The sequence below is a fragment of the Coccinella septempunctata genome, chromosome 1 (genome assembly GCF_907165205.1).
Source record: "Coccinella septempunctata chromosome 1, icCocSept1.1, whole genome shotgun sequence".
Taxonomy (NCBI): domain Eukaryota; kingdom Metazoa; phylum Arthropoda; class Insecta; order Coleoptera; family Coccinellidae; genus Coccinella; species Coccinella septempunctata.
The window spans coordinates 5,481,999-5,498,230 of record NC_058189.1 but is presented as its reverse complement, the minus strand read 5'-3'; the positions used below and the strand labels follow the sequence as shown (position 1 = coordinate 5,498,230).

Below are 16,232 nucleotides of genomic sequence, written 5' to 3'. Positions count from 1 at the left end.
TGTTTTGGTTCTTTTCTTTTAATTTTCGACCATTTTGGAATTCAGAGCGGAAAATTTTCAATTGATTTTTCAATTTGAGCAAGGTGTAACCATAGGTATCTGTGAGATTAAAAACTGAATGAATGATTTTTCTTTATTGCGATCTGCTAAAAATCTTTTTTTTATAAAAAGATGAAACAAAGAGTAACTTCATTGTCATGACATGGAATATGGTAAATACCGAGATTTTCATAGCGGTTACCATGGGGTAACCAAAAGATGGTTACTGTTACATTTTTAATAAGGAAGGATGTGAATGATGCAAGATCTAGATGGGAACTGTCTATTCACAATCAAGTACAATATATACATGACAGACGACCTCTAGTGGCGGCTCGTCAACAATACAATACCAGTAATGAACTATGGATATGTGACATCTCCTTTTTTTTTTTTTTTTTTTTTTAAAAAAAAGAATTTACCTAACTAAACAAAAGTTCCTATACTATATAAAACAACTTATTTTTTGCATAACACTGTAAAAGTCCCTTAAAAAATATTATACAGTACAAATACCTTTAAGTGAATCCGAATCTTTCGGGCTTTCTTACAACCCTACCTGAAGATGTTGATGGTACTACATTGTAAACCTCTTCAGGCTCATATAATTTACTTAAATTAAAATCACTTATTTCCGCTTCTTCCGCTTTTACTAGTTCTGTTTCAGGTTCTGACAAACCTTCTATAAACCTCCTATTTCTAAATATTTGATTTCCATTTTCTTTTTCTATAACATAAGAACGTTCTCGAGGTTTATCAATTATTTTGCCAACTTTCCAATTAGAACCCGAATAATCTTGATATCTGACTCTATTATTCTTTTTTAATGGTTTTAAATTTTTATGACTACGATTGTAATAATATTTCTCTCTAGTTTTTCTTGATGACAACGTTTTATTATAATTTTGAAAATTTACATTTTGGGGTCTAAGTGCCTCAGCAGTAGTAGGTAGTATATCTCTTAAATTTCTAGAAAACATGAGCTGTGCCGGAGAAAAACCACATTCCAAGGGCGTGTTTCTGTATAAAAGCAAAACTAACTCTATGTCTTTATCCTCCTCTCTGGCCTTTCTGAGTAATTTTTTGATGGTTTGTTTTGTTCTCTCGACCATTCCATTAGACTGTGGATATTGTGCACTAGTGAATATATGTTTAAAACCCCACTTTTTTGAAAAATTGTTAAAAGCTAAGGAAGAAAATTGAGGTCCCCCATCTGAAATTATAACTGCTGGAATGCCAAATCTGCCGAATAATGTTTTCAAAATATTTACAACACTAATAGAATGAGCATTATGCTCCAATTTTATCAACTCAACCCACTTTGTATAATAATCTACAACTAACAAGAACATTTGAGACCCTAAATACAGTATGTCTATACCTAATTTGTTCCATGGAATTTCAGGTATTTCATGATGTTTCAATTCCTCCTTTTGATTATTTACTCTATATTTATTGCATATTCCACAATTCGATACAGTTTTTTCCAGTTCTGAAATCATTCCTGGCCAGAAAAAAGATTGATTGGCTCTATTTTTGCATTTTACAATTCCAAAATGACCATAATGAATACTATCAATAATCTTAGACCTTAACCCTTTAGGCACAATAATTTTATTTCCTTTGAATAAAAGACCATTGCTTACAACAATCTCATTCCTAAATCTATAATAATCCCTTAACAAATCAGGAACTTTTTTAATAGTATTAGGCCAACCATTTTTAATATATTTACTCAATAAACACATTTCTGAATCTTCATTTGAAAGTTTCAACAATTCTCTAAACTTCTCATCGCTAAATTTACTATTATTTTCTATCACACATACTTCTAAACCATCATCAAGTGGTATTGAATTTTCATTATTCTTAATGTATGCTCTGGACAAAGCATCAGATAAGAATAAATCTTTACCTGGCTTATAAATCAATTCAAAATCAAATTTTTGTAACTGAAGTACCATACGCTGTAATCGTGCAGGACATTCTAATAAAGGTTTTTTAAAAATTCCTATCAAAGGACGGTGATCAGTTTCCACAGAAAAGGAGCGCCCATACACAAATTCATAAAATTTTTGACAGCCAAAAAGAACTGCTGCCAGTTCCTTTTCAATCTGTGCCCACCTTTTCTGAGTTTCAGTTAAAGCTTGCGAAGCATAAGCACAAGGTAGACCATTCTGTAGTAAACAAGCACCAATTCCATCTTTGGAGGCATCAACAGAAATAACAACTGGCTTGTTTAGGTCATAATATTGCAAAACCGGGGCTTCAGTTAATTTTCTTTTTAAATTTTGGAAGGATTCCGTATGCTGATCAGTCCAAACAAATAAATTATTCTTTTTTATGAGCTCCCTTAATGGTGAATTTAAATTTGACAAATTTGGTATAAAACGACCGACATACGTAATCATCCCCAAAAACCTTTGTAATTCTTTTTTGCTTGTAGGTATTGTCATATTTTTTATAGCTTCAATCTTATCTAACCCTGGATAATATCCTTCAGATGTTATTTTGTGACCCATAAAAGATATTTCCGACATTAAAATCTTACATTTATTTTTATTGAAAGTGACATTATTTTTTCTTGCTATGTCTAAAACCTTTCTCAATCGTAAATTATGTTCATCCAGTGTCTCACCCCATACAATAATATCATCTAAATATATCTCAACTCCATCCATGTCAAAAATATTTTTGAAATGTTTATGAAAAACCTCCGGAGCTGATTTTATACCAAAAGGCATTCTCAAAAAACAATATCGCCCATATGGCGTACCAAATGTGCATAATTTGGCACTAGCATCATCAAGTTCAATTTGCCAAAAACCACTTGTGGCATCTAATTTACTAAAATATTTAGCTCCTGTTAATTTTGATACAATTTGATCAAGAGTAGGTAATTGAAAATGTTCTCTTTTAATGGCCAAATTTAAATCACGTGGATCCAAACAAACACGAAGAGATCCATCATTTTTTCGTAATACAACCAATGAATTGACCCAATCTGTTGGCTCATTGATTTTTTTAATAATTTTCTTTTCTTCCAATTCAATCAAAGTTTTCTTAAAGTCATCTATCAATGGGATGGGTATTCTACGAGTAGGGCGAACCACTGGCTGAACATTGTTATTCAGTTCTATATGGTATTTTACATTTAAACATCCTAAGCCTGAAAATCTATCGCTAAATCTATCCATAATAGCAACACTGCTTTCTTTGAATGGGTATTCTATCATACCTCTTTCATTTTGATCGATTTTATCGTTTGAATCAATTAGTTTTATTAAATTTAACTTTTGGCAAGCTTCTAGACCAAGTATACACTCTAAACTGGAATCCACTACAAAAAATTCCAATAAGGCAGTAACATTTTTATATCTACAATTCAAAAAACATTTGCCAATAACAGGAAGAAAATCATTAGTATATGACTTCAATTTTATGTCAGTTTGAATTATTAAATTATTTTCCCTTAAATTTTTCATTTTACTCATTGATATTAAATTCGCTTGGGCTCCCGTGTCCAATTTAAAACAGACAGTTACCTTGTTATTCAAGAGTAAAGACGTATACCATGAATTATTTCTTGAGTATGTTTGATCAACACTGTATACATAAACAGGCTTGTTGTCAATTTCCTCGCAATTCTTTTCCATATTAACACCATTCACTTTTCTTTTATTACACATTTTCGCAAAATGATTGTATAACCCACACACTTCACATTTTCGTCTATATGCCGGACAGCAATACTTCTCGTGCAAAGATTATAGAGAAGGAAGATGGGAAACGAAGCGACTACACTTGCGTGAGCGCCGCCTGGTGGTTCCGTTGTGTATTAAAATACTAAGACTGGTTAAAATATTTATTCAAGGGCCATTTGGAATGTCATGGAGATATTTCAACATGGCCGTTTTGTTTACGTTTTGATTTTCGTACGCTCGTTCAACTCGCTCGTTCTAGTCACCTTATTTCAATGTTATTTGTGTATATAAACTTCAAAATCAAAGATTTTGCTCAAAATGTCGTATGGAAAATATTGTATGCTGAAGAACTGTTGAAACTGCCGTTTGGGATTCTCCGAATATAAGTTTTTTGAATTTACCAAAGAAAATGGAATCGTAAGTATTGAAACTGGTACCATGTGACTCGGATGTTGATTGATTTTTATTTTCAGTGTTCTGAAATGGATAGAATTTTCCGGGCTTCAAGACATTGACTTGAGTAAAAGCTACACTATGTGCAGTGAACATTCTACCAAAGATTATAGAGTTAGGTTCTATAATCTATAATCTTTGCATTTTACTTAATGTCAATAATTTGAATCTTTTCATCCACGCAAGTTGCTGTATGCAGGAAGCATCCCATGCACGAAAGGGTCACCAAAGGAACCACATGCGATGGAGGTCGAGCAGTTTGAAACTGATTCATCGAATACTGATGGTAAGTCTTTCTAGATATCTGCAATGCATAACTGAATTCATTACTCATTTATCATATATTGAATGCATATCTTTTTTATATGCAGGAAGCATTCCGTTCATGGAGGGGTCACATTAAATGGAAAGCAAGCAGATTGAAAGTGTTACAACAAATACTGATGGTAAGTCATCCTAGATATCTGTGACAAAAATAATTGAACGAATTATCATCTTATATATGAGAAAATTTATGCAATATATTGAATTAATTGTTTTATTATGAAAGTAGATTACAAGAACTTCCCCTTTTTCAGATATTCTTTCGAGTGTACCTGAAAGAAGTTCCCACACTCTGTAGAGTACTTCCAAGTCTTTCCCCAGAAGTGATAGAAAGATCCGAAAACTGAAATTAACAATCAACTCCTTGGAATGCAAAATATATGGTACCTATATCGATTATTTGTTCATTTAGATTTCTGATAAAGATTGTACAAATTCAACACATTCTATTGCCTCAAAAAAATTTATTGCATAGAAATAAGAACTTTGATATATAATATTCAATATGTACTTTTGTATCCTTTATTCAAAGCTGTATTATTTGTATACAGGTGTTTTCAAAGGTGAGAATTTCGAAACAATTATCCTCACCAGTTGTACATGTCAAAAAAAACCTCACCTTTGAATATACCCTGTAAAATCTTCAATTCTGTCATATTTTTTTATAAATTTCGAATAAAAATATAGCAAATCTAACAGAGTATTTCATTATTATTAATTGATTCAAAACAATGTTTACATAAAAAAAACATCCTGATCACGAAACAAAGCCCTGGTACTGTTTTGTCGCTCAGGATGTTTTTTTCTGGTCTCGACTAAGTCGATATTCGAATCCAATACAAGGAATGAAATTCGAATTTCGCGCCCTTAAATTACAAAGCAGACAACTGTAATTTTACTGTTTGACATTACGATTTCAGCGCCATCTAATTTCTCAGTATGTGAAACACAGGCCCAAAGTGTAGTCGGTTTTTAGTACTAGATTAGTAGGGTCGTTTCCCATCTTCCTACTCTATAATCTTTGTTCTCGTGTTTACTTCCGCACTTGTAACAACAATCTTGACCTTGAAAATTTGTTCGACGGTTCGATTTTGAATTGAAGTGGGCCGAAGTAGTTCCCTGTTGATTACTCGTCCCTTTTTGTGACTGCGCGTGACTCTGTTGATAGGCCATTTCTTTCTTCGAGAAGGAGCGTAAGGATTTTCCATGCTGTGGATGGACACCATTTTGACTTTTATAGAGAGAATTTATTGGAACAGTAGAACCTGCCTTCGAAATTAAACTTGACTGCTTTCTTGAACTTTCAACAGATAAGCACAATTGGATAGCTTCTTCTAATGTTTTTTGATCGTCCTGCAGTAATCTCTCTCTTAAATTTTGACTTTGTAAGCCACATGTTAATATGTCTTTAATAAGACTTTCCTTCAAATCGCCGAATTCACAAGACTTAGCTTTATTTTTAAGATCAGTGGCAAACTGTTCAATCGTTTCTCCTTCTAATTGTTTTCGAGTAAAAAATTTAAATCTTTCATAGGACAAATTCTTTTTCGGCATGAAGTGAGCCTCGAACTGATTAATTACCGTGGATAATTTTTCACTTTCTTCTTCATTCGCAAAGGTGAATGTATTATATATTGACATACCTTCTTCACCAATGTAATGCAATAATTGAGCAATTTGAACTTTCGGATCCTTTTTACTGACCTCTGAAGCAATCAAATAATTTTCAAATTTTTGACGCCATAACCTCCAATTTTCTGACAAATTGCCGGTGAAATTCATGGGTGATATTCCTCTATAGTCCCCCATTTATATTTTGGTTGTAGCACTTTTCTACTTTTAATTTTTCTATTATTCTCACTTTTATCTAGTTTTTATAACTAGTTTTTATATATCTAGTTTTTATACGACTGCGCCATGTTACATTTTTAATAAGGAAGGATGTGAATGATGCAAGATCTAGATGGGAACTGTCTATTCACAATCAAGTACAATATATACATGACAGACGACCTCTAGTGGCGGCTCGTCAACAATACAATACCAGTAATGAACTATGGATATGTGACAGTTACTACTCTAGTTACAGATATTTCAGGAATTTCACCAGACCGGCCACTTACTGACCAAAGTGTATTTACGGACCATACCCATGATAAACCAAAAAGGTTAATCTTTGGAAAAACTGTGACCAAACATTATAAAGAAAAGTAAATTGTATTATTCTATGCATTTTTGTCGATGATTCTTATGTTAACCTAAATTAATTCGAGTGTTTTCTGTGAAATAAGAAATAACCTTTCTTTTCCTACTTAAATTTAAATGTGCTGTCTCGTCTCTTGTGCTGTAAGTCTTTCGATTTCGATTTTCATGTGAGATGGGTGCGTGTCTTCTCTGCTTGGCAGGTAATATAAAGTTGTTATGTCTTTTTGAGTGATACCAAAAATTTTAATTCCACTGAGATCTGGAACGGGAACAGGTTCTAGGATCTGTTTCTTGTTGCCATTTCTTTACACTCGCTCTATTATTTTTAAAATTTTTCTCTCTTTCGAAAGAATATTAGTAGAATATCCTCTTTTTCAACTTCAAATACAAATAAATTTAAACATGATGCTTCGGTCACCACACTCTGCCTATTTTGATTATACAGGAAGGGTGAAGATTTAACTTCACCAACATGAAGCTGCTACTGTGATAGTGGAACACGCGGCGTGGTTAAACAACTAATGTTAGTGAAAATTATATAATTCTGTTTTTAACCCATTTCTTTGAATTTAGCAGAAAAATTAGTGCTGTGCCGATCAGTTAACCATCAGTTAACCCTTGTCGATGGGTCGAAAAAATGATGACCTTCCAATTGCATTCTAAAAATAAAATTTTAACATGATGATTTATGCACCACACTGAGCCTATTTTGATGACTCCATCATACCACTACCCATTATCTGATTATTCTTAATTTATTGAATTCCAATCTGTGTTTTTACTTCCTAAATACACTACACTGATGATTTGTTCCAGATCTAGTGAAGATGTGAAGTAACTGGAGACAGATTTTAAACAGAAATGAAAGGTAATTTGAATATTAATCATGTAAATTAGAAATAAATTCTTCAGATGTCAAACTTGCATTCTATAAGTAAAATTTCTAACATGATGATTTATGCACCACACTGAGCCTATTTTGATGACTCCATCATACCACTACCCATTATCTGATTATTCTTAATTTATTGAATTCCAATCTGATTTTTTACTTCCCAACTACACCACACTGATTATTTGTTCCAGATCTAGTAAAGATGTGAGGTAATTCGACACAGATTTTACACCAAAATGACAGGTAATTTAAATATTAATCATGTAAATTAGAAACTATATAATTGCTTGGATCTCGAAATAATTAAGATCATGTATTTGTTCAAGAGTACAGAAAAATAATATAAACATCTTTTGATAAGAATCAGTCATTTTTTATGTTTGATATAATGATTAATAATTTTTAGTTTGATTATACCAAAGGATATTGTTGAGTTTCTATTATGTACTACCTTATATCTTCCTTTTAGATTAGTACATAAAATGATTACCTATGAATTGCATTCTAAAAAAGTAAAATTTCTAACATGATGATTTATGCACCACACTGAGCCTATTTTGATGACTCCATCATACCACTACCCATTATCTGATTATTCTTAAATTTATTCAATTCCAATATGATTTTTGACTTCCTAACTACACCAGGCTGATTATTTGTTCCAGATCTAGTAAAGATGTGAGGTACCTGGAGACAGATTTTACACTGAAATGACAGGTAATTTGAATATTCATCATGTAAGGTAGAAATGAATTGTTCAGATCTCAAAACATTTTATTTAATTCAAATCAGATTTTTCACAGTCTAACTAACCTTTGAATTTGCACTCTAAAAGTAATATATCCAACATGATGATTTATGCACCACACTGAGCCTATTTTGATGACTCCATCATACCACTACCCATTATCTGATTATTCTTAAATTTATTCAATTCCAATATGATTTTTGACTTCCTAACTACACCACACTGATTATTTGTTCCAGATCTAGTAAAGATGTGAGGTACCTGGAGACAGATTTTACACTGAAATGACAGGTAATTTGAATATTCATCATGTAAGGTAGAAATGAATTGTTCAGATCTCAAAACATTTTATTTAATTCAAATCAGATTTTTCACAGTCTAACTAACCTTTGAATTTGCATTCTAAAAGTAATATATCCAACATGATGATTTATGCACCACACTGAGCCTATTTTGATGACTCCATCATACCACTACCCATTATCTGATTATTTTTAAATTTATTCGATTTCAATCTGATTTTTTAGTACTACTAACACTACACTGATAATTTTTTCCAGATCTAGTCATGAAGTGAGGTACCTGGAGAGAGATTTTACACAGAAATGACAGGTAATTGGAATATTCTTCATAAAAGTTTGAAATGAATTGTTCAGATCTCAAAACAATTTATTCAATTCATATCTGATTTTTCACTTTTTAACTAACCTTTGAATTTGCATTCCAAAAGTAAAATTTCCAACATGATGATTTATGCACCACACTGAGCCTATTTTGATGACTCCATCATACCACTACCCATTATCTGATTATTTTTAAATTTATTCAATTTTAATCTGATTTTTTGGTACTACTAACACCACAATGATAATTTGTTCCAGATCTAGTAAAAATGTGAGGTACCTGGAGAGAGATCTTACACAGAAATGACAGGTAATTGGAATATTCATCATAAAAGTTATAAATGAATTGTTCAGATCTCAAAATAATTTATCCAATTCAAATCTGATATTTCACTTTTTAACTAATAACCTTTGAATTTGCATTCCAAAAGTAAAATTTCTAAAATGATGATTTATGCACCACACTGAGCCTATTTTGATGACTCCATCATACCACTACCCATTATCTGATTATTCTGAAATTTATTCAATTCCAATTTGATTTATGAGTAAAAAACTAATACCAATTTGTTTCAGGTCTAGAAGTTATGGCGGTATCAGATGCAGGATTCACTTTAATAGGTAATTTGAATTGATTATTGTATTTCTATCAGGACATCACCCCATATAGTCTATATTGATGCTTTACAAGGATTTAATTGGATTGAACTAATGATGACAAAAATATGTATAATTGTTATCATTAATTCGTTTCAGCTGTAGGAGTAATGCTAAGATTCTTTGTTCTATATAACATAAGTTTTTGTATCATTGTCTAACCTAAATTTCTTATAATCAGTAGATTCTTTACAGTACATAGCTATGTCTGGAAAATCATTACCAGAAGTTTTCCTGTTTGAGTTCAGACAATGCTTTCAAAGGAAATGCTGGAGATTCTTTAGGAATCTCATTATATTTTGTAGTATAAATTTATCATCTATGTTGGATAACAATAAAAAAGTTGAATAAATAAATAAAAACTATTACATATATATGAAAATATTGATTTGATAACCCACTAACAATACTCTGTTGGGGCATGTACCCACTGGGTTAATCAATAACTGGAGAATATAGGGTGCCAACCATTTGTTGATGTCGATATTCACATATAGTAAAAAAGTAACCAAAGGCCCATATAAGGTCTATACTTTGGGTAACAGGGTGTTATATAATTTTTGAATAATTTTCAAACGTTCCTAATTACTACCTGTGGCGTACAATAAGGACAGACAGTTTTCCCAAATTCTACGCCACTGACAGAATAGGGAATATTCCTGACGAAAATGATGATTTTTTTATGAAATATCTTTGAAATAACCATTTCAACCGTTTCCCAAAAAAACTTATTTTAAGTACTTAAAAATGAAAAATAAAAATAGGTATTCAAAATTTAAAGCGTTTCGTTTCTATTGCACAAGTTGGCAACATCGACTGAAATATGCATTAATAATAAAGGATAGCAAATACACTATCTTGATGAGATAGACAAAGATGGCTGTCTAGGAAGTCTGCGACGAACGAGGAAGGTCGTGAAAGTTTATGGGATTTTTATGGCCGGTTACTGTTGAGGCTCGCCTTTTAATGGCTGTAAATCAACAGCTGTTATTTTATAAACAAGCCATTGTTCTTTTTATTTTCTAGTATGCGCTGTTGCCAAATCGTAAACTAGAAACGAAGTGATTTAAATTTTAAAACCTCATATTTGAAGAATCATTTTGAATAGTTTCCGCGGTGCATTTGAAAAATCCATGAATGAAACTCTTAATTATTCAGTTCAAACTTGCATATGCTGTGATAACCCAAATTGAGGAGAATTTCCCATGGCACTTTTTTCACAATTCTTCTATTCTCTTAATACTTTTTTTCGATGGTGCGTCTGCGGCTGGCAACCAACACCACCTGCTGCTTCCGTACCTCTCTTTTTTTAGCAAAAAACACCCGATTTACTTTATGCGCTTTTACTTCACATAATTCTATTTTTTATAGCTGTATGTGTTGCTTTTATCAAACATTTGCTAAAATATGTTCTGTTGACGTTTTGAAAGAAGTGAATGAAAATTCTACAACCGTCCGCTTACATTCAAGCTTTTTTTCGTCAACTGTATTGGACATAATTTGGTGAAGAAATCGAGTGCAATTCGTTTCAACATTGAAAAATGAGGAACAAATTATATTTCTGGCTTCATGAAATTTCAAAGTATGGACGAGTAGATCTCTCTACTATCCTTGGAATCTGACTAAATAGTTCATCTTTGATCTGGTTTTCCACATACACCACACGTCGGAACTATGGAGGAAATATCCAGAGGTAAATCGGGGGAAGAAACTGGCATCTTATAGGTATATTATTCATGACCAAAAGATTATAGGGTTGTTAGAGTTAACTTTAGTTATAATCTCTGATTTATGATAATGAATTTGAAGAGTAGGCAGTGCTTCCCTTGTCCCTTATTCAGCTACGCTCATGAGTAGACCTTGTCTCAGGTATGTAGAGAAAACATCTCCAAGTACTGGAGGAAATTGAGTCCAATTTTCAGCGAATTATGTTAATATTTCGAAGGAGTTATTTACATACAAATAAACAAAAGGAAATGGACATTCATTTATCGCGATGGAAAAAAAAATGGAACGCACTCATCCAGGTCCAGCTAAATGCGCAAACGATTGCGCACAAATGAATTTTCTAATGATCTGATTCTCTCGCCGGTTTCCTTCTCTTTACGTTTGAGCTTGTGCGAGTGAGGTTGCCCTAACAGACGGAAAATGCCTACTGATCCAAAAGCTTTTATGAAGGATTTCCTCGCCGGAGGAATATCCGCAGCCGTTGCCAAGACCTCAGTAGCTCCAATTGAAAGAGTAAAACTGATTTTGCAAGTGCAGGCTGCTTCCAAACAGATCGAAGCCGGCAAAGAATATAAAGGTGAGTGGTGAAGTCACGTTTTTTCCAACCATGTCATGGCGACCATTTTTAATTTTGTGTCCACACCTTCAAATTAATTAGGTCGGGAGAGTTGTATGTTGAATATTACTTTAATGTTATTCTAGTCGTCCTTGGATCAATTTTAATTTCATATTCTTCTAATAAGGGGGTTTACTTTCATCACTAATTTGTCTAAATTACCCTGTTACATAACATCTATGACAACGTCATGCTTTCTGAAATCAATTGTTCAGATTTCATGTTTTTCCAGGTATCATCGATGCATTCGTCAGAATTCCAAAGGAACAAGGTTTCTTCAGTTTGTGGCGTGGTAACCTCGCTAATGTACTCAGGTATTTCCCCACACAAGCTTTGAACTTCGCCTTCAAAGATGTCTACAAACAGATCTTTATGAGCGGTGTTGACAAAAACACACAGTTCTGGAGATATTTCGCCGCTAACTTAGCTTCTGGTGGAGCTGCCGGAGCCACTTCACTCTGCTTTGTATACCCCTTAGATTACGCCCGTACAAGGTGAGTCCCAATTTTTGCTATAGTCAATTGACGTCCTTCTAATTGCAAGAATTCAAAATGATGTTTTATGCACCACACTGAGCCTATTTTGATGACCACTTTATACCACTACCCATTAACTGATTGAAACTCTTCAGAAGTCTCGATTTTACCTTGGCAAAACGATATGAATTTTAATTGTGATATTCTTTCCAGATTGGGAGCTGATGTAGGAAAGAGCTTGTCCGAAAGGCAATACACCGGTCTCATTGACTGTATAAGCAAAACCTTCAAATCTGATGGACCAGTTGGTTTATACAGAGGTTTCTCCGTCTCTGTCCAAGGTATCATCATCTACCGGGCATCTTACTTCGGTTTCTTTGACACTGCTAAGGGAATGTTGCCAGATCCCAAAAATACTCCATTCATCATCTCCTTCTTGATTGCTCAAGTAAGTACCTTTTTGATTTGAAATGAGTATTCCGAATTCAAAACCATTCATCTTAGTTTTCGCTAACTGGAATTTTAATATTGAACTAATTGATTAATCATGCAATATACATATTTATTCAATATGACAGAGTCCTCTTGATATTTATTCTCTTTTGTTAACAGCTATAAATAATTTTAGTTGCTTTGGTTATTCTACATTGAAAACTTCTTTAAGTGGTAATTAAGTTAAGATTCCTTCCTTTATTGAACTCATTGAGCGCCATATTTCTGTCGCTTTAAAATCACCTGGGTCGAAGCTGGTGCATTAAATTTACCAATCTTCTGAACTACTTCTACTTTTAATGTTGTTTTCTTCAGAGCAACACAACTCTGTGGTCTCTTCCCTTGAATTACAGCATTCTTTCTGTGTAAATCACAGATAATCTGGCCAATTTGATTAACAGCCCTTTTCAATAAACTATCTGTTGTTTCAGTTATCGAATGGTTTTTCTATCTTAAAGTAACTGAAACGATACATAGTTAATAATTGCAAGCGGCCGTTACATATTTGTATTCATTTAATTTAATGGAAAAAGATTATAGAACTACATAGGTTCGAATCTCGCTTGCTTGGGGCATTTCAACTTAATTTGCAATTTGATACTGGAATAAGTTGAAATAGTTTTTTTTTTTATTTCTGATTGTGAATGATTAGATATATATTTTCTACCTTTGAAATTGGCAGCGTTTTTTCATTGACAATTTTCAGACAATGTGTACTCAAATCATTTTTCTATAGATAATCCTCCGAAGTATTTATCAGAGTGGAATTTATCTGATGAATGGAAATATCTACGGTTGTAGTATTGAATCATCATCCTCTTAGATAATTAAAATTTCTCTATTTGTTCTGATTAATACCTTATCGCGTTTCTAAATTGATTGGTGTACTATATTGACCTATGGATTTATCATTATTTTAAGTATATTGGGAAAAGCTTCTCATATCAAGGCCATCTCAATTCAGTCATTTAAAATGATATTTCTAGAAGGCAATCAACATTTTTTGCTGATTATTCAATTTATAATAGATAAAATAAAATTTAATTCACACTACTTCATGATGTGTTAATTTTCATCAGTGTAGGGAAAATTCCACCTCAAGCCTGAGCGGAAGTTTCCTTTCTGGATATTGAATTGATGTGGGTATATATTTGATGAAACCCCATAATGAAAGGCAAACAAGACTTTCAATAGCATTGGTTATTTAACCACTGCAGATGTTTCACTTCACAATAGTATCTTCAGGTAGTGAAGGTATACCTAAAGATGCTATTGTGAAATGTATAGTGGTTGTATATCTTGTCCTGGTGAAATTATGTATGTTTCTAGTTGCTTTTCGGAATCTGAAATTATGAATCTTTTTGACTGTTCCCACAGTCCTTGCTTGTTGTTCCTTTAGTTCTGAAATAGAAAAAATTGAACATTACATAGTTCGTCTATGTTTAAAAGGGGCATTTTTTCTTTTCTGTTTTGAGAATTCTGGTAGCTTTTCATAACATTCAGACAAATCGTCAAGAATAGACAATACAGGGCGAGTCTTTGACTCATACAAATATTTTAACAGTAGATTCTTGAGGTCAAAAGAGATACTTTTTTCTTTACCATTTTTTCCGAATCGGCTCGGTTTAAAAGATACAAGCTAGCGAAAAACCATAAAAAAATGTTATTTCTAGTTCTATCTCGAAACGGTTTTATTGAATGAAATGAATTTCCGAATATGGTTTTTCATTTATTTCATAAATCTTTTTCGGACGCAAGATATCACCCACGTCGTCCAGTTTTCATATTACGACCATTATATACCATAAAAGTACCAAAAATTCCAAGAACCTAACTCTTGAAGTTAAGTTGGACGCTATCTAAGGGATATTTGAAGATTTTGTGAAATAAAAGAATTTTTCAAAAATTAAAAAGTATGTGAAATTCGAAAAATTGGGTACTTTGGCTGAATACAACTCTGTTTAAAAGGTCCACAGATGTGAAGTGTCATAGATTTAGCTTGTTATTTTAAGGTGATTTTGTTCTTCCAAGGGTGGCACAGCTCATTATGAAAACTTTTTCATCTTTTTATCAGGGTTGAACCGGAAAAAATTGCATAGGAAATAAGTGTTTCTTTCAACCTTAAGAATCTACTGTTACAATATTTGTAGGACTCAAAGACTCACCCTACATAATATGTATATGTATACCATATTGGTATATGATTTGTATTTCAATTTTCTACTTATGTATGCAACTTTGTGTGTAAAAAAAGAGCATTTCTATTATTATTATTGCATGGGATTGTTCTCTATATAAATTGAATTATTTCTTGTAAACATCTGTTTGCTAGTCATTGTTACATTTTTTTGTATGATAAATATCGTGGAACTTCAATGAATGGTTTTGAATAGTATATATAAGTTTGAAATGATGCTTCATGCACCACACTGAGCCTATTTTGATGACTTCTTTTATACCACTACCCATAACCTGATCAAACTAATAAAACTGGAATATTTAGTCCAAATTTGGGAAAATTTTAGTTCAACACATATTTTCTTCTTCTTTCAGGCTGTAACCACTGTATCTGGTATTACTTCATATCCATTCGATACAGTCAGGAGGCGTATGATGATGCAGTCTGGCAGAGCTAAATCAGACATGATGTACAAAAATACTCTTGACTGCTGGATGAAGATCGGCAAAAATGAAGGTCCCAGTGCTTTCTTCAAGGGAGCCTTCTCCAACGTCCTCAGAGGTACTGGAGCTGCCCTCGTACTTGTATTTTACGATGAAGTGAAGAATCTACTGTAGATTTTGAATTAGGGAAATTAATTTAACTGAGTTTTTTAACATCATTCCTACTGACCATTCCTCATGATCAGGCTTGAACTACATTCCTTTGAAGCATTTCTGATTACTTTTGGATCAAAGTAAAATTACTAGGAAATTTAGACCGAGAATCTGTATTTTAAAGATGTGTACCATGTTTCATTGTAAAGTAATAATTGGATTTTATATTCTAAAATTCAAGAAATAAATTGTTATACTAGTTATTAATTTATTTCAGTGGAAACAACCTCTCAGTATTTCTTAAATGCAAAGAACGCAATTCTGATATAATTTCTGTACCTGTTTAGATGTACAATAAACAGTTGAAGCCAATTTTTTTTTATTAGTACTGCAGATATGCGAGTTTCTTCTAGCATTGAAGAGGAGGCTTGGGTGCAGGGAATCCAAAAACAAGATCCACTATTATATCAATCTTTTTTTTGGTTAGGTTGTAATGA

At 32.6% G+C, this 16,232-nt stretch overlaps 1 protein-coding gene and 1 long non-coding RNA gene across 2 annotated transcripts; both read left to right on the top strand.

Annotated features, from left to right (window-relative positions):
* Positions 1-6,816: 6,816 nt before the first annotated feature.
* Positions 6,817-10,020, top strand: LOC123315975. The gene is made up of 6 exons (XR_006538010.1): positions 6,817-6,925; positions 7,542-7,593; positions 8,286-8,337; positions 8,608-8,659; positions 9,250-9,301; positions 9,568-10,020. It is a non-coding gene; the product is annotated as an uncharacterized LOC123315975 (long non-coding RNA).
* Positions 10,021-11,741: 1,721 nt separating this feature from the next.
* Positions 11,742-16,107, top strand: LOC123314437 (ADP,ATP carrier protein 1-like). The gene is made up of 4 exons (XM_044899730.1): positions 11,742-11,953; positions 12,225-12,486; positions 12,682-12,916; positions 15,514-16,107. Exons 1-4 carry the CDS (start codon positions 11,797-11,799, stop codon positions 15,754-15,756), a joined length of 897 nt encoding a protein of 298 aa, XP_044755665.1. The 5' UTR covers positions 11,742-11,796; the 3' UTR covers positions 15,757-16,107.
* Positions 16,108-16,232: the final 125 nt, after the last annotated feature.